This window comes from Syngnathus leptorhynchus, chromosome 5, assembly GCF_054491065.1.
Source record: "Syngnathus leptorhynchus isolate UIUO chromosome 5, UIUO_Slep, whole genome shotgun sequence".
NCBI lineage: Eukaryota > Metazoa > Chordata > Actinopteri > Syngnathiformes > Syngnathidae > Syngnathus > Syngnathus leptorhynchus.
The window spans coordinates 16,412,246-16,437,062 of record NC_141199.1 but is presented as its reverse complement, the minus strand read 5'-3'; the positions used below and the strand labels follow the sequence as shown (position 1 = coordinate 16,437,062).

The following is a 24,817-nucleotide window of genomic DNA, read 5'->3' as shown; positions in this document are numbered from 1 at the left end:
TTGGTTGAAACCTGAGATGACAACTGTGATGTCAATTTCAGTCGCCAGTAAGTGGCAAAATGGCCGCCGCCTGAGTTTGCGACTTAACTCATATTCCATAAAGCAAGAATGCCGTGTCTCGATTGTTTTATGATTAAAAAATGATCACCGTTTATACTGTATTTGATGAAGTAACCGGACCGAGAAATAACCATTTTAGTACAAGTCCTTTGAAAAGTTATCAATTTGAAAATTTATTTCACTGCAATAACACTTATTGAACATTGTTTGAGAGTGTGCTCCCATCTAATGTGTATAAAAACGAATCCAGGACCCTTTTACAAACAACCATAACACCACAAATCAGCATTTGAAAATATTGCAACCTCTGGTGGCATAAACCCAAGTGACGTGCTTCCACCATCAAACCTTGTGAAACAACCTCAGCATTCACCAAGACACAAAATGCACTAATTAAAATACTGCACTTTAGGATATTTACCATAAAATTCGTTTTTTTTTTTGGTTTTGAAATAAAATCATAATAAATCAAGACATTGTTTAGGAGTGTCTGCTTTAAAAAAAAAAAAAAAAAAACACCAACCCCCCCAAAAAATACTAAGGATAAAAAAACTTGGTTCCGATAATAATAAAAAATAATCTCAATAGATAGTTAGGTCCTCATGCTGACAAAAAAAAAAAAAAAAGTCATCCAGCATTAAAAAGGCACAATTGGCAGAGGGTCGTGATATTTGGATGTCTGCTGAAAGAAAGCCAAAGAGTGCATCGATTGTATAAAACGCGTTTTTTTTTTTTTTTTTTAAAAGCCACGTTTGGAACGTGCACAATATGCAAGCAAAGCCCTGTCCATGATTTATGGCCATACATACCCGTTTACATTCAGGGCTCGACAAGGCATGTCGGTGGGAGGGGCAAAGGTTGAGGGGAGAACGGGTGTCTCATGGATACCATGTATAAATGGGCGGAAGAAAAAAAAATAAAAATAAAAAGTCCATGGCTTGAGAGAACACAACAGGTGAGGAGAAAGCGTAAGATAATAATAATTCCATCATTGTGTCCGTTTTTGGAGGCTACAGCATCTCCACATAGTTCTCAGGAATGAGGCCCCGCTTGCCCTCCAGTTCCCCCTCCAGCCAGCCCGGCTCTCTGGACTGGGTCACTGCAGAAGGAGGTGGTAGGGCGTTTAGGGGTAAGGTGTTCAGGGGGGGGATGGGAGTAAGACAGCAGAGGGGAATCAAGTGAGTGTGAGCGACTGCACTGCTACGTTTTTTGTTTTTTTTGGGGATCTCAGCAAAAAAGTTCAACTGGAACTAATTTTGTAAGGACATTTTGAATAAAGGCTTCAAATGCAATAAATATGACCATCATTATTTAAGAACATCATTTCGAATACATTTGATGATCCAGTAAATATGACCGAGTGAGTCGGGCGTTACGATTTCTATTTTAAGACTATTTCTTAAAGCCACTTTAATATGATGCGGGGGATATTATGACAATTATTTTGATATTTGCAGATGTAAGGATGTCAAACTTTATGAACAATATGGAATGGCCATTTCATTCTTTCAGTTATTTCATTGTGGTACGCAAACATGACAGGTGATTGGCGTTGTGGGATTTGTCACAATTAAGACTCGAGCAAGAGTACGACACCCAGATTCTCATTTCCTGAGGGAGTGATTAAGGCTCCGTCGGAAATCCGAGTGCTTCCCCCCCCACCCCCCCTCTTTGGTCTTATCTCTGTGTTGGACATAAGATCAGATCGGGAGTTCGTTTTTCCTCCCGATCCAATATGCACTTACCGGCGTTGAAAATTGCGCCGATCTGGAAGGAGAGCTCCGAGTCGTGCTCGGCCTCGCACGGGAACACCGCCTTGGCTTTCCTGCCTATGACGCTGAAAAATGGAGGCAATCAGTGAGCGGGGCTGCCATGCGCTTGGGGGATTAGCCAGGGCTTCCATTGAGACCTAATATGTGATCCCTCCTGACTCTGAATGTAATTTAGGACTTAGTTAACGGGGAGCCTGTACCCAACCTTTCATATTACCTCACTAGCCACGATGGACACTTGACTATTTTATGGTTTACAAACTGACAAAAAAAGAAAAAAAAAATTCCACGATGGCAATAAGCATCACTTTGGTTTCACGATTACAATAGTGACCTGCAAATTTAGCTATTCTTTCAGGTTTTTTGTTTTCTCCCTGTGGAACCTATCCTGGCTGAAAAACTCACCTATTCCTGTTTTTTGTGCTCTTGAAAAGCCCTAAGATTGCCACATGATGCCATCAAAGCCCTGCCAAGTCGGAAAGTAGTACATTGGTGTCAAAGAAGTAAGTTGGAGCGACCACTGAGAAAGATGATTTGAATGTTGGGCTTAGTTTAGCCTGGGTTGTTAGAGGAAATTCTATAGTTTCATTTTAATCTCGGTTTTGCGTTTGAGGATTTCCGATTCCTTGTTTATTTCGTTTTTCCCGTAAACAACTGCGTCATTTCAATCCTTCAGTACATTCAACATCACACGCTTTGAGTGGAAATAATTAAAATAAAGGGGCCCAGATTTTGGTTTGTGCAAAAACAGAGATACAGGAAAGCTGTTCATTCTTGTAAAATGATTAAAAAAAAAAAACAACATTCGACTGTTTTGCCTGCCATCGCAAAGCGTTATCTCCGAGCCGGCAGCATTGCCAGGTAGGCGCCGAGCGCTTCCAGCGCGCGCGGCGCGATCGATAAATATTTCATATTCTTTTCTTGCAGAGCTGCAACAACAACACGCAATGAAGGTGGATAAGATGTTTGAGAGGGAAAAAAAGAAAAAGAAGCAACAGGCTTGCGATCACATTTTCTGCAATTGTGTTGTTTCTACATTAACAGTCTGGCCAGAAAAATTGTCGAAGCATTTAAGTCAAATGAGCTCCCGATTTCAATGCAGTTGACGCGGAATGACAAATTAAGGATCGTGTTCAGAAGCAAGAGTGGAAGGGGAAAGTTTTTTTTGGGTGGTTTGTTTTTTTTACCTCTCAAGTGACTTTTCTTTGTCAGGTGTGCAGGCATGCTGGCATTCTCCTAACCAGGTGGCTGCTGCCATGGACGCTCTGCAGAACAAAACATGACAGCTTCACCTCAAAATATGTAAGTAAAAATAATATATACATGTAAAAATATATATAAAAAAAAACATACTTTGGCTACAGAGTTTGTCTTTTTGTGAAAAAGTGACATGAGGGATTTCATGAGCCAGCGGTAGCAATTGCAAAGAACGGCAGACGCCCCGTTGTCATGGCGACACGCATGAACCTTCCTTCCACTGAGCCTCACTAGACTTGACTATATGCAAGCGTGTTGCACGTTCAAACAGCATGAAGGCCGCCAGCAAACGGATCTCGTGGACTCCATCGATTTGACCAACCGCTTCCTCGGAATCAATGAGCACATGTAGTCACGCGGTGCTGGACTCCGGTCTGGTCGCTAGAATGAACAAATCCTCCATCGTGATTTGTGAAGCGGAGTCGCTCTGACATTTTCCACCTAACGCGTCTTGTTCTTAAAAATGCCCACCGCAACTTTCTGAAAATGACATCTGTAACCATAGTTACAATTTGAAAGGCTAATGCTAAGCGTCCCAAATCATATCGACGGTTTATCGGTAAACCGCTTCACGGCTAATCCGGGGCATCAGCGGCTACGGCTGTGCTTTACGTCACCCGCTGTCAGAAGTGCCGATTTCTTAGGCGTGAAAGTCCAGGTCGGGGCGGGGGGTCCGGGTGAATGCAGAGGAGAGCGGGAGTGGAAGCCAGACGTCCCTCTGCGTTGCATGCCTGCCCTAGGGCCAGCGCTAATACATCACAAAATGGGCAAATTGCTGCCTAGCTGCCGCTCCCATAGTGACGCTAATCAAGGGAATTAGAGAGAATGGCCGGGGAGGGGGAGGGGGGATGCTAGAGGTCACGAGGATGAGAGAGAGATACTGCAAGCCTTTCCCCCAACTTGTCCGTACCCAGCGGTGGATGCTCTGTTGGGACCCCGCTTGAGGGTGATTTATAGGTCCGCAGCGGCGCCGGCCCACTGCGGGGCTCAGCTGCATCACATCGCCACGGGGGTGGGGGGGGGGGGGGGGGGGGGACGGAGCGCCGCCGCGCAGCAAATCCACTCATTAACCCGGACCTCGGCGCAACCGCTGTTTGCCCTCGTCGCAGTCGAGAGGATCAGATGAGGGGGGGGAAAGTCACCGCCGTTTATCTACGACGATTAAAAGCATTGAAATAAATCGACGCTTAGGCGATTACAAACTAGCGGACACGTAGACGTCCTAGAAAGGCCTTCGATGCGGCCCGAGTCAAATGGATTCATCCGGAAAATAAAATTGCGGTCACAATTACGGCTAAGCCAAAGCGAGGGAAATCGTTCATTCCCGTTGCTGTGGTGGCAAAAAATAGCATTTTTTTTTTTTTTTCCCTCCAGGAGGCTCATCTGTTGTTTTCCTCCATCAGCGAGAGAGCTAAGCCTTTTCGGTAAACATGATTAAATGATGTAAATGGGGACTTTGCAATTTGGGCCTTGAGGGGAATATTTAAAAGTATAGACAGATATCACTTAGAAGAGAAGGAGAAAATTGACATTTAAAAAAAATATTTAATACTAATTTAACTCTTTGAGCAAACGTGAGATGACATCAATGAGAACCGGAACACTGAGCGGCGGGTACAGCCGTCAACAGTTTTTGTATCTTCCACTAACAACCCAAGCTAAAATGAGCTCCTCCCTTATATAAAAACGATTTTAGTCTCTCAAGTGAGACGTGGTCATTACAAGCCTGTCTTCTGCGTCAATGTCTGCGGTAGGTTTGAATATCAAACCGAATACGAGATTTTGGATCTGGTTCGCGGTACGGTCCCCGTAGTTGTCGGATTAGCGGCAGTCGAGAAAATTCATCGGCAGACGTGAACCGCCGCTTCTCGTTAAGACGACGGGAAACCTGCCCCGCAGCAGCCGCCGCTTTTTCATCCCGGCACGCAGCTCCAAGTAACAGGATGAGGAGGGCGATCGAGTGTCATTCCGCTAACGGGGAGGAAAAAAAAATTTGGATTTCTGGTAGAAAGGGGCTAAAGCCGAGAAGTTGAGCTCGTCATGCCATGCGCGATGCGTTTTGGGTGGGCGGGGAATATAAGTTGCGAGCCACCGTGTTGTGATTCGCACCAGTTTGCCCGCCAGCGGACGACTGGTGTTGGGAGTAGAAGAGGAAGAAGAATAACGATGCCACTGTGAAACGCCGCGAGCAAAACTGTGAAGCTAAAAGCTGATTAGCAGTGTGGAAAACTCGCGCAATGTTACACTTTGAACCCGGACACTTCAAGTATCTCGGATCGCATAACGTATTAGAATTAAGAGATGGGAGATATAAAAGCTCAGTTGAACATGTGATGGAAGATATTTAAGATTTTGGAGGGTTTAATTAAAAAAAAAAATTAATTAAGATTGCTATTGTTAAGATCATGATCTTGCCGAGGATATTAATCATTTCTAATTTGAAAAAAAAAAGATTGGTGGAGTTCTGACAATGAAACTCATTGAATGCTTAATAATGCATAATAATATATATATTATTTATTTTTAAATCTGATTTTTTTTCACTCAAATGACAACTGAGGGTGAATAATTGAGTAATACTCTATCATGTCAAAAAAAAAAAAAAAAGTTAATGTATGAGTCAGACTGTGCCTTTGCAAAGTCACCTTTATGACATTCATGAGGGCAACGCAAAAGATTCCACTTCTTTTTGGGATCGGGCCGAAGCTGGAGCTCCGGGGTGCCCGCCATCTCAATTTATTAGCGAACAAAGTCGGGATGACACCCGGTGACATATGGCGGAAGTCTTCATGAAGGGACAGGGGCCGGGCTGCGACGAGGGGGTAAACAAGATGAATATCTGGCCGACGTCAATACGATTTACACGGCCAAAGCGCGGCCACCTGTCCGCCGAGCAAATAAGCCAGAAGATTTATGATCTCGTCCCGGCTTGCTTGTGGCCTTCTACGTATGAAAATGTTTTGTGGACTGTAATTCCAGACTTGATTCACAATTGAAATGAAAGTCCTTTTTTGGCATCCATAGTGTCTACTATGCAAAATGAGAGAGGGGGTTGAGGGTGGGGGGGGGGGGGGGCATGGATCGCATAATAACTTGAGGAAGGACTCGCGGAAGGGTCGGAATGAAAAAGGAAGCGGCATAATCTTCCCCTCTGTCAGCCGCTGATGGGAGTCGGCAAAGGGCGAGCGAGGGAAAGATTTCAAGGTGAATTCATAGACATGACACAGCAGCACAAGAAGGATGTGAAGCGTGAAGCCACAATTCATCCGCCGCATCGACATTCAGGACGACATTCACGGGCCCGTGCTGCTGTGTGTGTGTCTGTGTGTGTGTGTGCCTGACTCACCTGGAGATGCTGAGAGGCAAACGCTCGCTTCTCTCCGGCGTGGCCGCCTCGGAAGCCGAGGCGGACGAGGACTGTGACGACACCGACTCGTTGCTGCCCATTGACGTTTCGTCCGTGGCGAGGTTGGAGGAGTTGCAGGCTGGTGATGACACGGATTGGTTAAAAATGTTTTTTTTCTTGATCAACAATCTCGCATATTAAAGCGGATCAATTAGAAATAACATCGAGGAGATTTTTTCTCTCCTTTTTTTTTTTTTTTTTTAAAGTCGGTGATATCAGACAAATGTAGCATCGTACTTTTTTTTTTTTCCCGCCTTAAAATTCCCTCAACCGGCCAACGAACGAATGAGACAACCTAGACTAAATCCATTATCGGCGGCTGCTTAAAAAGCTTAAAAGGGGATTACCACGGCCAGCCCAGATATTAAAATCTGCCAATGTGAAGATTTAAACTGGTCCGGTCCCTTTTCATGATTGCACAGAAAGCAAGAACCCTCAAAACGAGATGGTGTGTTAGCATCCATAAAAACGTTTTCATTAACTAGAGACGAGAGAGCCTCGACAGTTTGGTCATTAATGCCGTTTTAAAAATAGCCACCTGTCAGCAAAACGTGGCGGCCCACATCTCCCGCAGTATACCGGAAGGTTGTGGTGTCAATAATGGATGGGATCAAGTCCGTGTCTCCACACTGCAGCGAATCCAAGAGCGCAATTCTTGGGTTTAGAATCAGTGTTCGACTGGCCTAGCAAATTCTAACCTCTGGTTTTTGTTCGATTTGAATTCAAACGAATGTGCCATTGACGTGACGCTATGAATCGACGTGATGTCCTCCAAACGAGCCACTCGACCATCTGCGGAAGGAAAGATGGACGCCGTCCGTCTCTTACCGGTCGGTATGTCCATGACTTGCGGGTTGTAGACGGCCAGCGGACGGCTTTGTCGATTCATCTTCTTGGACTGCCTCGTGGGGGCGGAGACGGTCGGGGCGGCGGGTGAGAGAAGGCACGACTCGGGAGCATCGGTGAAGATCTGAATACACGATGCCAAGATGAGCTGAAAAACAACTGGCCGGCATGCGTCTACTTGTTGTGTTCACACTTCCTAATTTTTTTTCAAACTTTTGCCAACATCGCTGGCTTGGTGTTTGAATAATGCATGAAACTTCCGGAATATGCAGGGAGGTGCATATCTAAAGTGAAGCACAATTTGATGATGTCGAGAGACACCATAGTTGGAAAAATAAAAGCACTCTCCTCCCCAAGCCAAAAACGTAACTAAAGTACGTTATCGTCTTATGGGGGAAACTAGCCCCGGTCTGTGATAGAATAAAACAAACTTTGTGTTTACATACAGACTTCAGAAGCGGAGTTTAAAGAGAATAGGTGTGCCGAGGAGAACGGAAGAGCACTGAGAGAGGATCACAGAGATGAGGAGGATGATGGTGGTGGTGGTGGTGCGAGGAATATGAAGGGGGAGGGGGGGGGGGGGGGGAGTCGAGAGAAAATGGCAGAGAAAACGCGAGTGTGAACAAGCGAGGCAGACGCACGGGAGGATGGCATGAGAGAGAAAGTTTGTTGGAGCAAGGCAGACAAGGAAAGAGAGAAAGTGAGAAATCTGATATGGCTGAGACTTTGGGCTGCCTCTCTGTGGGCAGATGGAGGTGAATGTAAAACGCGGCTGCTCTGCTATCGGAAGGGGATTGACAGTCTCCAGTTGGACTCTGGCTGGCTGTGCGGAAAGTTTCTGTCTGGCAGTCGTAGCTACGAAGGTCCCAAAAAATGCTGCCGCGCTCGGGCTTCCAAAAAAGGCCCTCGCCGCATTCTTAACCGGCGTGGCTGAAATGCAGTGTTATTGATTGTGGATCGTTAAGACTTTTGCACAAGATGAATGGATTTCAGCACAATCATTTCAACTAGCGACGTTCGAAAACACTTTTTGTTTTTCAGACCGATACCACTACGATCGCTCATGTCTTGAGTTGTCGATGATACCGATACCAAGCATCGATATCACTATTTTTTTACTGAAAGCCCCTCCGAAAAAGACAGATCATAAACACCTACGTATTCAATGTAGCCATTTTTTGGAAAGTACAGCCAAATAAATAAAAGAATATATGAATAAATGACAAAATAACATAAATAAAAGAATAAATAAATAGATGAAATGACTCAATAAATAAACGGACAAACTAGATGAACAAATAAATAAATCCAACACGCTTCCGAGTTTGGTCCCTTTGAGAGTTGCTACCTTCTCTTGGTGCTCAATGAGGATCTCCACCACGATGTTTTGGAACTTTAGGTCCATGATGGCGGCCACCGTGTCCTCTTGCGGCCTCATCAGCGTTGGACCGAAGACAACGCCCAGGTTGGCCACTGTCATCAGATTCTGCTTGCTGTGGGCAGCCACGCTGTAAAAGCACGGCCGAAAAACGTCAAGAAATGGAAAACAAGCAAATCGGATCACTTCGTAACAGGTGGTCCAGAGATAAATCCATTCATTTTTTATATCGCTTTTACAAAGCATATAATAAAGATGTGAGATAGTTTTATGTAAAATTGGAGCATTTTAAGAGTTAGGAGGTGGAAAACTGAAGGAAGAGCTGCGTATTGAAGACTTTTTTTATTTTTATTTTAAAGACAGGTGAAGGGATTTCACAGTGAAATTCTGCAGTGCGATGCGGCGCATCTGCAGGGGAAAAACTGCTTCTTAAATAGCTCCCGATGATTCCTTTGAAGACAAAAACGCCGGTGACAACTCGCATTTATAACATCTCTGAAACCATTTCAGATAGGAGTGTGAAATTCTGGCTCTGCTTCCTTTCCCCTGCAGGACATGCACACGCGCCAACTTCAGGAAAGAGAGGGAAAAAAAAAAAAATATATATATATATATATATATATATATATATATACATATTCAGAGTCTCTCCAGTCTGGAGAATTTCACGGCGGATAATCCAAATTCAATTTCAATAGCGCTGGCTTTTTCTTTTTTTTTTTCTTCTTTTTCTTCCCTCTCCAACAAGAGCCCGATCTCGCAGTGGGATTCTATGAAATAAGAACCGGCAGACTTTCGCCGCCGCGGGGAGGAGTGGGATTATTTACTTATCCTCAATTTGCTCATATTAAGTTTATAAAAAGCTAGCAGAGGTAAAACCTTGTAATGTTGGGTAACGTTATTTCTTGCTGATCTAATCTCGCTGATAAAAAGTGACGCGCAACTGTTGATCACCCGCAGTCGTGCAAGTCAGGAGTCCGAATATAGGGAAAGACGTGCTTACTTCACATTATTCAACAAATATATTCAGAAATAATTATTAAAAAGGGCATTTTATGGAAAAGTAATTTTTTTAATTGCTAGTATAGAAAAGATTTGCCTGTTTGTGATGATGTCACAGTAATTAGCATATGCTTTTGGCTTCAAAGGGGAAGTCAAGTCAAATATTTTCTTTACGATAATATGTTCTTTGCACTGCCGTATTTTTTGGACTATAAGGCATTTTTCTTCAAAATAGGTCATTTTTTTTGGAAAGGTCTTTATATAAGGCGCATCATCTCACAAAGCAGTGGAATCCAATTTACAAATACTATTGCTTGACTGATCTTCCAAAATATTTCTTACAACTTCTGCCTAATATTCAGTTCCTTTAACAGATGCTCCCCCCCCCCTCCCCTCGCCCATTTGCAGTTGAGCAAATTGACAAGCCCTTGGCGGTTATTTGTTAAAATACACGAAAAGGCGAAAGAAACGCGCTAACACAAGCGAGGCTGCTGGCGGCATCGGTGGCGAGGAAAGAGATGGAGTGACAGCAGGGAAGGGGGAGTGAAAACTGAAGAGTGGGAGTGAGGGAGAAGGAGAAGAAGAAGAAGCATGTGGAGTGAGAATGAGGAGACGGACAGGCGGGCGGGACCAAGCCAGTTCCGAGCTGGGGAGGCTGCAGATTGCATGAACTATGACCACTATGGGGACGGCCATCACTCACTTGGCCAGATGCTTCATAAACAGCCCGAGGACTTGTCGATTCTTCTCCGGTAGCTTATGGACAAGGCAATGGACGGCCTGGATGCGAGACTCTGGACTGCCGCCCTCTGTAACACACACACAAAAAAAAAAATCGAATAAGCAAATGGCAAAAGGCCAAGAGCAGAGATTGCAATCATCCTATCAATTCCATTTATGGGCCCGAAGCGCCTAATAGGACACATTACGAAAAATAAAAAGTTAGCAGATCTTTAAGGACGCAATCATCGGAGGGCAATAAACTACCAGGACGGAGAAAGAGGGGGGGGGGTTAAGGGCAAGGGGATGATGCTTTTCCATTTACGAGGTGTAATGGTAATATACGGCTTGCTGGAATTTGGCAGTGGAGAAAAAATGGGGAGGGGGGGGGGGGCTGGCAGAGGAGACAGATTTACATTAAAAAAAAAAAAAAAAGGAATGGTTTAAATATCTTCTCACACATGGGCATCTGAGCGCCCACGCCGGGTAGCATTACTATGGGAACGACGATGTGGGGAGGGAAAAAAAGATGGCGTCATCTGTCAAAGAAATAAATACAAATCAGCTCTAATCCACTTTTCAACCCTGCTTCTCCTCTCATTGCGAGCGCCTGATAAAAATGTCAAACCTCATCCAATTATAGCGCTGGTTTTCAATCAGATCTAATTAAAAACAACATTGTGAGGATGGTTGCCATTCAAGGTCAGAGGGAACATTTGGAGGTAAATGAAACAGCAGGCTAAAAAAAATAAAATTAAAGTGAGATTAAATGTAAAGTCACACACACAGGCAGGCACGAGTGTTCCAGAGCTGAGTGGCTCATGAATGCCACTCTACATTGACGCGCAACTCTCACAAGTGTCAAGAAGAGGAAAAAAATAAATAAAAAATAAAATAAAAAAATAAAAACTCTGAAAGGAAAGTGAGTGAGGAAAAAGTTAAGAAAAGCTCAGCTGAGTCAGGGGAGGTGTTGATGAGCGCTGCAAAGGACTTGAAGTCAACCAATCCAGTTTCAGGTGAAGCAAGCGCAAGTACTCTGTAGGAAGGGCGGCTATTTTATGCAACAAATCCCAAATTTTATACACATTTTTTTAATAGAATAAATAATAAAAAAATATTAAAATTGTATATAAAAAAAATATATAAAATAGACAAAATAATTTCAGATTTTTAAAAAATATATATATTAAGTGAGATTTCACTCTCACTGCCAATTTTAAAATTAGAAGCACAGTGTGCTTGCGTCAAGCCGTCTGTCACGCCCAGTTTACTATAAAACTGACACATATGACAAATGAGAATTCAAAATGATCCATTTTATTCAATTCTAATGAAATCTAATGAAAGATTTCTCGAATGCTAGCATAACATGTGAAACACGATGGGTAGCGGTGTCGGTGGAACTTACTCGCCGGGCTGATGAATTCTTTGTAAAGTCCGTAGGTCATCAGTGGCTCGGGAAGGCTCCTGCACGGGCAGCAGGAGAGTCAAAATAAGTGAGGGAGGGGTAGAGGAGGGGGGGGGGGACACAGAAATAGCAGCTCTAACTGTTTTATGGGGTGTGTGCACAGTCATGATTAATGCAGGCCGGGCCGGGGGAATTAGATGGCGCACGTGTTGAGATAACCAAGTTCATCTGAAGGTACTTTCACTGGTGAGTTGGACGCGATCCAGCCGCACTTTAAGACTTGGAGGAAACTGAGGACATTGGTCTTATCCCAGCAAGCCGAACAGAAAGTAGACAAGTCAAGCGCAAGACTTCCAAGTAATTGACTTTAGAAAAGAAATGAACTGGAGAGTTCTTTTAAAAAAAAAAAAAAAGGGGCAAATATATCACACACGTTTCGATTTACGGTATTACATAATGGAGGATTTAAGTTGAATAACCAAACACAAAGCCAAGATTCCAAAGTAACAATTGTATTGCGTTGACCTGAGCACAAAGAGCCAAGAGTGGGAATTTTTAGCTGACAATAGAAAATAGCTAAAAAATAATAATAATCTGCAAGATTTCGCAAGTTTTCACTCATAAAGGTTTTACGAGGCATTTTGACTACAGAACACATTTCATTTCCAACAAGGAAAAAAAGGCATCCAAAGGGAACATGAACTATGGTAGAGGTGTGTAAGCTCAAAAAAACAACCCAAAAAAAAAAAAACTTACCTGAGGTACAACTTGAGCGCACTGGTTAAGGTTTTCACATCCCACTCCTCGGAGGTGGACAGGTCCACGTCGTTGCTCTTCTCATCTAGAACAAATTTAGAAACATGAAATTGTGAAGAAAATAAGAATACTTACAATAGTAAATAGTATAATTTTTTTAATAACGAGAGCATAAACTTAAAAAAACAAAACACAAAACTCTCTTTTTTTTTTTTTTTTTTAAAAAGGGAGGATTGTGTTTAGGTAAAGGATTTGAATCAGTACTAAGAACACATTGGGACTTTTTCTTAGCGAGGCGAAAATAAATATATAGAGTGAAAATTGTAACGAGACGCACCAGGCGATAAAAACGCTGCATCTGGGAGGCCTTTCGGTCCCGGCGGATGTGAAAGGAAGTTAGCACTTCTGCACTCATTACAAGATTAATTAATCCCTCACTACTTCAGAGGCTGTGCCGGGACTCTGGAGACTTGTCGGGCTGGGAATGGGAAGTCGCACGAGCGTGCCACGTCAGACGCGGGGAACGTTCCTCATCTATTTTTGCCCGACACCGTTTCCTGGATGCTTTATCCCGCTTATTTCTTCTTTGCCTCAGGGGCAAGTCTTTCGCTGGGCAGACTCCAGACACCTTTCGATACGGAATTTGATTATTTTGGACAAATGTTGGCCATTTAATCAAGTTTGGGGCGGGGTGTTTTTTTTTCGGTGAAAGCTATTCTCATCTTTTTTTTTTTTTTTTAATAATTTTCAAAAATGCCACAAATTAGCATTTAAAGCTAATACTATCTGCTGATCTGAGCATCATTCTCTTTCTAAGGGCACATTTCTTGGATTGAATCTGGGTAGAGGATCAGCTAATGGGAGCGCGGAGAGCGTGAGCGTGCAGCTTTAGGGAAGACGAGACAGGCCGGGCCGCTCCCACTGCCTGGGTTTGTTGTCATGCTCAATGCAGCGCTGGAAAAGTGAGTGTCGCGTCTGCCAGAGGAGGTGGCAAATGAGAGAGAGAGCGGGCGAGGAAGGAGGGAAGCGACGAGGCAAACGGAGGGCCAAAGACGAACGAATGTGTGCGTGTACTCTGAGTGACAGCCAAACTCTAACCTTGGCCTACTTTGAAGAAACCATGTCACACACCACTTTAGGACACCTGGGAACTGTTATGAATTGTGTAACACACACACACAGAAAAAAAAGAAAAAAAAAAAGCTTACCAATCATTAACGAGAGGAGCTTCTGAACCTTGGAGCTGACTCCCACGACTCGGTACAAGCCTTGGTCGTTTATACCTGTGCAATAATCATAAAATGTTGCTAGGGTGGCATTGCAAAGGCTTTGGTGGCACGAGAACGAGCAAAAAAAACATCAAATAAGTGGAAAGACAAGTTGCAAGAAAATACATTAACGGGACCCGTTTTCAAAAGTGGCTCACGCCTGTCCCCTGGTGGACTAACACGCACACTGCAACAAAGTAGCTCCACCTTGGTTTTTCTCATCATTTTCAGGTTTCAGGCTTAATGGTGAATAAAGTTGCAACACTTTCTGCATGATTATGCTCACCTCGTGTCTCGATGGCGCTGATGGAGTTCTTCACAAAAGTTAGACCCACATCATCCAGCTGAGCGTCGACTGCAGGAGAACAATGTATTCCAAAAAATTAAATAAAATTGTCCCACTACTTTTTTTTGCTGATAAAAAATATATATAATAATAATCTGACACTTACTGCCTCTTTCTTTAGAATACGTTCTCCCAAGATATCGTCCGATCTGCAATGAGACATATTTAGTTATTGTGGCAAAGCGTCGCCACAGGAGTCACTTTGGTGTGAGCTGCAAAGCCGTTTGACTCACCTGGTCCTTCCCACCCATGGCCAGCATCCAGAATTTGTGGTCACCCTCCGAGAGAGCCTGCACTGTGAGGGCCGTGCCGGGTCTGATGAAGACGGTGCGTTTCATCAAGCACGAAAAAGCCAAAGACAACCAAACAGAAGCTTACCGATCGGTAATGTCGAGCTCCAGGCAGAACCTCCTGTCCAGCACATCTGTCGTTTTGCGGAGGCAGGACTTGAGCGTGATCGACTCCGTCTCACCCTGGAGGGTGAAAATGAGACTATTACCAATAGGTTCTGAAAGTTGAACGTGTTTGGTTTGTACAAATGCGGACTCACGCTCCTTCCGCCGGATCGGTGGTCAAAAGTCACCATATGTAGGATCTTCTGCTCTTTGACAAACGTGCAGTAGCGTTTTACCCAACTGGATCCAAAAGGTGGGGGTCCTGAAAAAGCCACAGAAGGTGATGCTGATAATGTAAGTGGATTAGAATTATTTACATATTGAAGTGGAACACAAATTACGTTTTTCCTGGACGTAAAGGTAACCCTCGCAGCTGATGGGGCTGGTCTGTCGGTACTCTTGAGGCGCCTCTCGGATCCTTTTCATGAGCTCGTTGACCTCCGAACGTGTGCCCTCGAATCGACTCCTCGTCTGGCAGAGGGGAAGCGTGATATTTGCAATGATTAGGGAAAAAAAAAATTAAACAGATGGGCACAGATGGCCCCGATTCTAAAATCTAATTTCAAGTTGAGTTCATAGTGAAAATGTTTTTTTTTTGGGGGGGGGGGGGAAGCCTACGTGACTTACATTCTGAATGTTGATCTGTAGCGCGCGTTTGTAATGGTCGAAGTCCTTGGCAAGCTCGAAACCTTGGTGGTAAAAAGTGAAGACGGTCTGAAAGAAGGCCAGCATCTGCAAAAAGAGGACGACACCTATATGAGGACATCATGAGACACGTTTACGGGTTTAGAATTGTTTTGGAATTTTCGTTTTTCTTGCATTTGATTTCTTTTAATGTTGCGTTTAGGTCGATTTTTATTGTTTGCCAAGTTGACAAATGCTAAAGTGGATTAAAATGGATCTTAAAATTGATCTTTGACGTATATATCCGTCAATGGTAGTGAATGAGTTAAGGTTTTTTTTTTTTTTGCTCCTCAACATTGGCATTTTGCACCTAAAATTTGAGAGAGCTTGTAATTTCTACTTGCACCTTTTTTTTTTTTTTATAAAACATAGAAATATTTCCATTCGCGACTGGGCACGTCACTCACCGGCTCCACGCACTCAAATTTCTTCCTCTCCTGGATCTCCTGCAACTTGCACACGTAGTCCAGCGACTCCTCCTGGAAGTGCTGCCTCATGGTTTCCACCTGGACGTCTGCCTGGAGGGAACACACACGTGGCAAAGATCACGTGATCAAGACGCAGACTGGAATATGTTGCGGCGGGCGTTACGACTTAACACGTCTTCTTGTCGTCGCTCGATCAAAACGTTCGAAATTTGAGCACTGGGCTTAAATAACCGCAAAGAACGAGCTGGAAGGAGCTGAGGGGAACGCTTGAAGGGAACAAAACGATGATCCAAGGAGAGTCTGAATCATTCGGTCTGACTAAGGACGATAAACTCAACCAGTGTCATTAGTGGACAAAAATACGAGCAGAGAAAAACCGAAGGACTCTCCTCTCTGGGTAACCATTGTGTATGTTCCTGCAACTGAAGGAAATCCCAATAAGATAATCACCATAATTATGTGTTATGATCCTAACAGCAGAAGACTATCATCAGCTATAAAATTCCACGTCAATGAATCAACAATAATAAAAAGCTTTTGGGAGGATTTCCTCATTTTCTGGGCTTTGCTTCAATAGAAAAAAAAAAAAAAAAGGATATGACATGTCAAAATGACTTTTTAATTGCCTTCAAAGAACAAAGAACCAGCCCAACCGTCGAGTTTGCAATCAAACAACCGAGGAAATCTTTTGTTAACTGCCAAAATGTGTCAAGCCCGAATGCTGTCCCGCTGTGACATAACACGGAGCTCATTTGCATATTTATAACGGCAAAGCTTTAAGTCATTTTTTTTTTTTTAATACGCCGTTGTACAGACCCGTACCCGTTTGCCACAAGGTTTAGACAATGTCAACAGTTTCAAGTGTCTTCTCTTATCACCTTACATGGACACACGGGACGACAAAAACAAGCTAGCGAGAGGTGGCCGGGGGTCTCCGTTCAGATGGTGCTATGGATCGCGGCGGCCGCAGTTGACCTCGGTGTTACGGTCACATAGAGTGCACGTTTCCTCTGCCAAGCAGCCAGGAAAAAAAATTGTCGCTGGGAGGTGCGTCACCGGGAGGCTCGAGTGGTCCGGCCGGGGCTTGGCGGCGGAACGCCGCAACCCAAACAAGGACTGACAAAAAAAAAAAAAAACGCTCGGAAGCTGAAGCGCTCGACGACTACAGAGGCTGCGAGATAAAAATGAAAATAAAATTAAGCTTTTACAATTAAGTTAGAATCAATTAATTCTATTTGTTTTTAGGAGTGGGGTTATTTTTCCCACCTTAGAATTCTGCATAGCAACAAGTGACCACGTAAAAGAATTACTGTGTGTGATTTAAAACAAATGACATTTTCAAAATCACACCTTTTTTCCACGAGATATGGTCCAACATAATTGATTTATTTACCTCTCGTTTGTTTTATGAATAGCACCAGTTGCCACCACAATATTTTGGGAACATGAATTGAATGTGCTTTTCCAAATACCTCTTGTAGCTGGGGCTCCTTTTTTTTGGCAGACATGTTGAGAAGCTTCTCCAGCGAACTGTAGTATTTCTCCGTCTCTTTCTCATACTTTTTCCTCTCCGCCTGCACCAAGAAGAGCCGTGTAAATGTCAGCGGAAGGCGAAATGAAGCAAATGTTGAGAAAAAAAAAAGGCAATTAGCCGTTATAGCGTACCCTGACTGTGCCGAGTTGCTCTTTCCTGAACTTCTCCAGGGGTTTCATGAGGGTTTCTGTGATGTTTCTCATCTAGACAAGGAGGCCCAGACAAAAATACAAAACTCAATAACGCCTTTAATAACATGTTATTGTTCATTGAATGACCACAATCGGCTCATAAGAATTTCTAATTGGTTGTTACCCGAGCCCATGTTATTTTCCGTCCACAAAATGTGTTTTTCAATTTAGTTGTCAAATTTATTGGACAAAATTATAGCTGCTCAAAATTTTAAAAAAGTGAAGTATCTCTCAGTATTTTATTTTTTATTTTAGTGTAGCACTAGCACTCTATTTTATTTTTATTTACATTTTATTTTCTGCTGACAAAATGTCTTTTTCAATTTAGTTATCAAATTTATTACAGGCAAAATTATAGATGCTCAAATTAAAAAGTGAAGTATCTCATAGTGTTTTATTTTATTTTGATGTAGCACTGACACTCTAAAGCCAATCCAATGAAGGCTTTTATGAATTACTCTACATTGTGTGTATGGGGGGGGGTCAACCAGCATGACCTTTGGAGGGCCAACCAATCAACATATTTTCCCCAATTCCACACAAGGGTGCTTGAGCAACGGTGGCCACAAGTCAGCTGTCATCTCCGAGTCACGAGCTTGTGCCCGTCTTCTAATTACATACCGATGAGGATGACCTCGTAGCGAGCAGGATTGTGTTTAAAAGCACACAAAGAGCCGCTCCCATCAAGGTGCAGCGCCAGTGACCCTAGGACAGGCAGGCAGGTAGGACTCGCCACACTATCCAGCATTCGTGTCCCAAACCAAGCAGCCCCCCCCCCCTCCCCATTTTTCTGCTGCTGGAGAAAATGAAATTTGCCTCCCGGGACCTCTTGCAGGACGAGTACCAAATATGGACATTAATACGCGGCGGCAGGCACTTGCAGGTATTTCCCAGACATTTTCAAGCAGGCTCAAACGGGTCACACTCACCATCAGCTCTCTTTGGTCTTCCAGGTTCCTGAGGAACGAGGAGAACTCCTGCAGTGACTCATCTGGAAAACATGAGTTTAATGATTTCTGATAACGATGCAAAAAAAAAAGGAAAAGAATGGGGGAAGAAAGTCCATAAAAGCAGATATTTTGTGAGGAGGCCAGTTTTTTCAAGATATGAGGCATCATTTGGACATGTTTTTTTCCAATTTGACACGGGAGAAACATTCAAAACATTTGGGTTGACATTAAATCGCCGTGCTTTGCTGTCGACTCGCTCGAGCGTGATTCGATTTAAACTCGACGTGAAATGAGTAGCCGGAGAAGAACCAGGGAAGACAAATGTTTTTATTTTGAGTGCCGCACTTACCGATGCAGCGCTCGTCGTCCGTCTTGGCGTCGCCGATGTATTCAAACTGAAACTCTCCCAGGCACTGGGCGAACTTTCGCTGGGCCATCCCCAACTCTGAAAAATATATCAGACAACATATCAGCATGTTATTTTTATTTATTTTTTTGGGTGGTAAAACTAAAATTGGAATCATTGCCATGACATCATTCTCCACAATATGTGCCAGATGACTTCACAGCAAACTGTCTTACGGTTCTGATGACATCATCGCTTTTCTCCCCCGCCTTGGGTACGTTTAGCAAAAAACGCCACGTCATTTCTCTCGAGTGGCACAACATAAATCAGCCGCCTGTGCTTTTGCGGTCTATGCAAACATCCTGTTTGTCTTGCAGGCCTCGGGCACTCGGCTGCAAGTCAAAACTCGCGTCAAGTGGTGGGCTCACGCTCCTAACGCAAAAAAAGAAAAAAAAATCACTCTGCAAATAGCATTCACACGCAAGGAGGGCAAAGCTAGCCTATTTCCAGAGATTCCCCTGACTTGGCATGTATACCACGCCAGTGCTCGCCCCCTCCCCCTTGGGAAGCATCCGAAGAGGGTATTTTAAGACTGGAGCTGCTCAGTGTAAGGAAACATTGGCGTGTCTCCGATGAAAACAATCCAATGGCAACATACAAAGTGTCTTTCTGTCCGAGTATCAAACAAAATGTTGCGGTCATTTTTCAGTCTTAAGGTTCTCTGGATAATTTGCAAACACATGCTGTGGATTAGCATTCAAATCTGCCTTTTGGGAACACGTGAGCACAAAGGGAAGGGGGGGGGGGGGGGGGTCAACGCCGCCAATGAATAACTTTTGGAATCATCTTCAGATCTAAGTAGTAGAAACATATGCGGTTGACATAAATGCAAGTCGGAGGAAATGGAACGAGACATACAAGAAAATTGTGGTGCAGTCATGACCTAGTGAGGTTTCCGCACGGCGACACGGTGGCATTGCTTTAAATAAAAAAAATAAAAAAAAGAGAATCCATATTACACAAAAAAAAGACATTAATGAGAACACAGCGCAAAATAAATTTGAGAAAAAACATTTTTGGGTTGACTTTAAAACATTTTGGCGACCAAACGGTCAACAGAATTTTCTACGCTAGGCTAACTGTTAACGTGAGCGCTTACGCCGGGCATTGTTTACAAGGCTTTAAACCCAAAGTGACAAAACGGTCGATGCACTTTGTGCCGTGTTTAACTACTCTGGAATTCATAGGCTTGAAGTTCACGTCAAAAAAAAGAAGAAACGATTTGTTGTGAAGTGATCGGAAGCAGCTATCAGTCCAACGGTAACCACGACAGGTCAGCAAAATGTTTTGGCAGCGTAAGATACCGTCGCGTATACAGATCAGGGAGATTGACTTTGAACGGACTGATTGTTCATCTGGACACCAAATGTGAAGCGCACACCGGGCTGGAATCCAGAGCAGGGTGTGCAAGTCCATAAAAGGTGACTCTTGTCATGGAGCTCGCCACACTCTTATTTTTGCACTACTTGGAATGACTGCAGTTTGGTTGCCAATGGTAACCGTCAGCCAAATCTGCCATCTTGCACCCCAACTAGTTTGAAACGTGATGATTTTTTTTTTCTACTTGATTTAACTACTCCATTGAAATGTTGCACAACTGCTCGTGTTTTTATTAGCACCTTGTCAAACATTACATACGACAAGGTGGAGACCCTAAGAAAGTATGAACACAAACACACACACAAAAAAAACATGTTAAACTCATCATCTGTCTCATGGGAGGACAACTTGTTCTTTTTTTTTTTGGTTCAGCTTGATTTTGTCTTATATGTGTGTTCAACGTCTTGCAACCTGTTTGGAGACTTCATTAGCTCGCACCGATGCCACAAACGTGTTTTCACAACATGACAAGGAACCCTGACACGCCTGAACAAAGCGGAAACACAACTTGAAGCAAGGTGACACCGCAAAGTCAATGTGTCACTTTGCAGACCACACCGCCATTTTGGACCGGAAAGCTAGCAAAGCGCAAAACTCACAAAGGGAAACACCCAGCGTTAATTTAATGACTTGACTGCTGACCAAATTCGATTCGAGTATCTAAATACTTTGTTCTCTGTTTTTTGACGTAATATTAAAGCTAATTGGTTTTAGCTATGCTAGTGAGCAAATCAAAGCTAAAGCGAATTGGTGTTAGCCATGCTAGTTAGCAAATTATCCGCCTTGATAGCAAGTCCCTAGACATGATTAAATCAATTGTAGATAAGATGTTCTAAAAACTAATATTGGAGATTGACAGAAGACGGGCGGCATCTTTGCAAGTGCGAGGGATGCAATCACGGACACGGCGCGATGACGCAAGGCTCGCTCGTGCGTGTCGAGTAGCGCGAAGGGCGGATGGTTCAGGCGGGCCGTTATGAGGACAAGCTGTGCGGACTTCATTACATCAAACCCAAGGAATGAACACGAGATGCCGGCATTAATCAACAACAGGCGCCATTTGGAGAAGCAAACGTGATTTTGTGTCCTTGATACAAAAAAAAAAAAGTCAAGTTTGCCCAGAAGCTGTCTTTCGACCAACAAGACAGAATTGTTGTTTTTTTTCTTTCTTTTTGGAGCAAACCTGGGAAGTGTCAAACTCGGCTGGTTTCTCCGCCGCAAGTAAGAGACCTCCGCTTCTCCGGCTCAAGGCGATGAGTCATGAGTTGACTCCACCTTGCCGTCATCTGATGTTACAAGCAAGCTTTTCTTTTCTGCGACCGGGGCTGAAAACATGGAAACAAACAGGCCCGGTGGTGTCACGTAAACACGTGTGCACCTATTCAGAGAAAGAGGTGTGGATGGAAATGGTTTTTGTTTTTTTTCCAAATCCATACTGTGCCCTCCTTGTTCCCTCAAATGAAAACCATTGAGTTTGGTTTCCTTCCGCCATCTTCAGTTCGCTTTTGTTGCCTTGTGTCAAAGCTTCAGCGCTGAAGATGTCCTCCCGTGTATCTGCCCGACACGGCCTGTTTGTTTTGCTTGCTGGGCTCCCATCGGTCGCAGCTTCGCCCTCGCCGGACGTTCAAAGAGCAGCATGCTTTTCCACAGCCCCTTCCTGTTTCACGCTCCCCTATCTTTTCCAGTCCATTCCACTCCCCCCCTCACCGTTTGCCCTCACCGCAGCCTTGCTAAGAGGTCACGACCCCGCCGTTGTCCCCTTGCCTACCGAGGACGCATTACTTCATCTGACACTTCCTGGTTGTCCAAACAAGTCTGGAGAGTGAGGTCATGCTGGAAGGCAACAATGACCATGCGGCCGGTCGCAGATGTGAATCTTTTTTTTTTTTTTTTTTTACGCCAACGGTGGCTTTCCCCAAAGTACATTTCTTTAGTCTTGTTGTTTTCTTCAGACGAAAACCTCAAACGTGGAGCTAATGCGAGTTTAATGAAAGGCTGTGATGTGGCTTTTTGGCAGAAGTCGTAATGTGATTATAGCCAGCGGCAGAGCGGGCCAAAACACACGGAGGCCGGCTAGTCTTAAAACCCGGGACCCTTGCGAAGCCGACGCTTTCCTAGGGGAGACCGGCAAGTGGCGCGAGGAAGTCCGGTTGCGGAAATGACGTTGGGATTTTCAACTCCCAGGTAATTCCAACAACGCGTTTCCTAAGGACAACAGTTAGAGACGGGACACGGTTCCTGAGGAGGAAAGCCCGAGGAACAGAAGCCCATCTGCTTGTTGCTCTTCTAGTGGACACTTCCATGTCACCGCTCTTTTGGCCTTCAGCAGCCCCGCTTCAAGTTTCCTCTCCGAACCCAAGGACTTTCCGTAGCGGGACATCCTCCCAGCTGTGGGAGTGGAAGGGAGTTGCTAAGGAGAGACGTCACGTAACGGCAACAACGGACCGTTCCGAGGTCGTAACGTGAGCATCTTTTTTTTTTTTTTTTTTTTAAACTGCAATAAAAGCAAGAAACGATGTCCAAAAGATGGGAGGCTTATTGTCGACCAGCGGTGTCAAACTTAAGGCACAGGGGCCAGAGCCGACCCACTGCATCGTTTTTTTGCGGCCCGCAAAGGCAAATTTATGTCGACTTTATGTTTCTTCCAAGTTTTAACAACACGGAGATTTGGGAAATTGCAAGATTTTTAAAATAACAAAAACCTTAGCAAGAGAGGGGGCTCCTAGTGAGTTCCCGGGGTCTCAGACAACAGAAGTGAAGTCATAAACAACCCATGCCCAAAAGTGATGGCTCACTAAAAGGCAAAAAAAAAAAAGCATGTGACTATTTTGATTCTTACCAAGATTGTGTGATAAAGATATCAAAAGAACCCTTGTCAGCTTCTTTTTTTTTATGGTTTTATAAATGTTGCTGGTTCTAATTTGCCTTTATATGGACATTCCAGGCTTCTTCTGGCAGTGGCATTTTAATCTTCCTTAAAAATTGGATTATTCTTTTATTAGGGTTTCGGTTTGGCTTCCGTCTGGCTGGATAGGGGGCTCAGGAAAGAATCTCCAGAGCCAGTGCTTTTCGAGAACACCGTGGTCCTTTTTTCGGATCATGTTGTTACTTTTGTTCAATTTTGGTAAGACTTTCAGAGCAGATGGAGCATGACAAATACATTTTATGCTGTCTCAAGAGTTTACACCTCCTGCATTGAAAAGCCAATTAAAAAAAATGTGCATCCCCAGCCTTTTCACAAGTAGAGATCCTGGACACTTTCCAGACATGTCCTGCAAGCCTTCCCATCTTTCCAGATAGGTATTATATCATAGCTCTAGAAACTGACCTAGGTAGGCACAAAATTGACAGGTTGACTTTGTCACCCGATTTCTTGTCTATTCTTTTTCATGCAAAACACAGAAGAAAAAAAGTTGCAGACAAACTGCACAGGTATGAAAAGGGGGTGGTGGTTCCGCAAGCCTCGTTCAAAACCAAAAGCACCAGCAAACAGTTCATCAAAACGACCCAGCAAGGAGTGAGGCTGATCCCTACGGAGTAGACTCACGTTTGGTGGCGTTGATGAGGTTCTTTCCATCTTTGTACAGTTCCTTAATGAACCTGTTGGTTTTGTCCAACTCCGCTTCGTGAGCCTTAATCTTCTCCCTGAAACTGGGGCTGTCCAGATAGCATTCGCTGAATTCCAGCGGGTGAAGTCCCATGTCTCCGTATTGTTCTCGACTTTTTGGAAGTAAGGAAGAAAAAAAGAAAGTCACTTCTGGGATAAAACTTAAGCTTTTGAGGTCAAATCGCCGGCGGGCAGCATAACGAGTTAGCCTAGAAGCGGCTAACGATGGTTAGCATGGTTCAACTACTTTATGACACGCGCGAGTCTTGCTCTTCAGTTGTCAAATTTCAAGGGCAAAGATGAGCTAGCAAAAGCGAGGTGCTGTGTTGTTAAGAAACGAGGTGAATACGGTAAAATAAGGTCCACACCAGGGCGGTTGTCAGAAAGTTGCCGCGTACATGTTTGCTTTGCCCTCAATAGGCGCACCCCACCTAGCAAAGTGACAGATTGAGAAACTCTGCTGACATCTGCGTGCGTGTAGGGGAGAGGGAGGCGGGGGGACTTTGTCCAAAGAGTTCTCAACAAGCTAAAAAATAATCGCTTGCCACTTCCGCTTTTGCACGGCAAATCAATAAATTACTAGTTCAAAACATTAAGACATGACGCAATTTGAAAAACTACAAAAGAAAGTGAGTCCTAATGTTATCAATGTTGAAGCTCCTAACCTAACGCACTCGTCCAACTAGCCATGTTGTCTCACGAGCTCGCTAATACGACATAGTGATAAAATTTTGGGGAAGCCTCTTGATCTGGTCAAACAGCTTTGGAGCATCCAAATTTGCCCCAATTTATCCCTCACTTTGATTGTTTGGTTGTTTATGGAATAAACAATAAAAACCTTCATGGTTTGTGGAATTTTGTATGGTTTAATCGTATCAACTACAGCTCAAACCCAAGAATATTATACTTTTTATTCGTTATTATATTATAATAAAAAATATTATCATATTTTTTAACATTTCTTGTCATTTAGCTGATAAAATGGGTTTCGACTAGCACTAGAATTTGTTTTATATATCGCTC

General features: G+C 43.8%; 1 protein-coding gene across 2 annotated transcripts; it reads right to left on the bottom strand.

Annotated features, from left to right (window-relative positions):
• Positions 1 to 554: 554 nt before the first annotated feature.
• arhgap10 (Rho GTPase activating protein 10) lies at positions 555 to 24,244 on the bottom strand. Of its 2 annotated transcripts, none has more exons than XM_085912011.1 (24): positions 24,163 to 24,244; positions 23,735 to 23,907; positions 18,751 to 18,846; positions 18,381 to 18,442; positions 17,392 to 17,463; positions 17,199 to 17,300; positions 15,706 to 15,816; positions 15,242 to 15,346; positions 14,956 to 15,085; positions 14,770 to 14,876; positions 14,598 to 14,692; positions 14,453 to 14,534; positions 14,326 to 14,368; positions 14,160 to 14,228; positions 13,814 to 13,888; positions 12,606 to 12,690; positions 11,850 to 11,908; positions 10,425 to 10,530; positions 8,690 to 8,849; positions 7,324 to 7,465; positions 6,436 to 6,574; positions 3,020 to 3,097; positions 1,806 to 1,897; positions 555 to 1,159 (listed from the first exon to the last, which is right to left on the bottom strand). In XM_085912011.1, the coding sequence occupies exons 2-24, from the start codon at positions 23,886 to 23,888 to the stop codon at positions 1,071 to 1,073; spliced, it is 2,253 nt and encodes a 750-aa protein (XP_085768137.1). In that variant the 5' UTR covers positions 23,889 to 23,907; positions 24,163 to 24,244; the 3' UTR covers positions 555 to 1,070. The 2 variants fall into 2 exon arrangements, with proteins under 2 accessions (XP_085768137.1, XP_085768138.1); XM_085912012.1 differs by having other exon boundaries at positions 24,226 to 24,241.
• Positions 24,245 to 24,817: the final 573 nt, after the last annotated feature.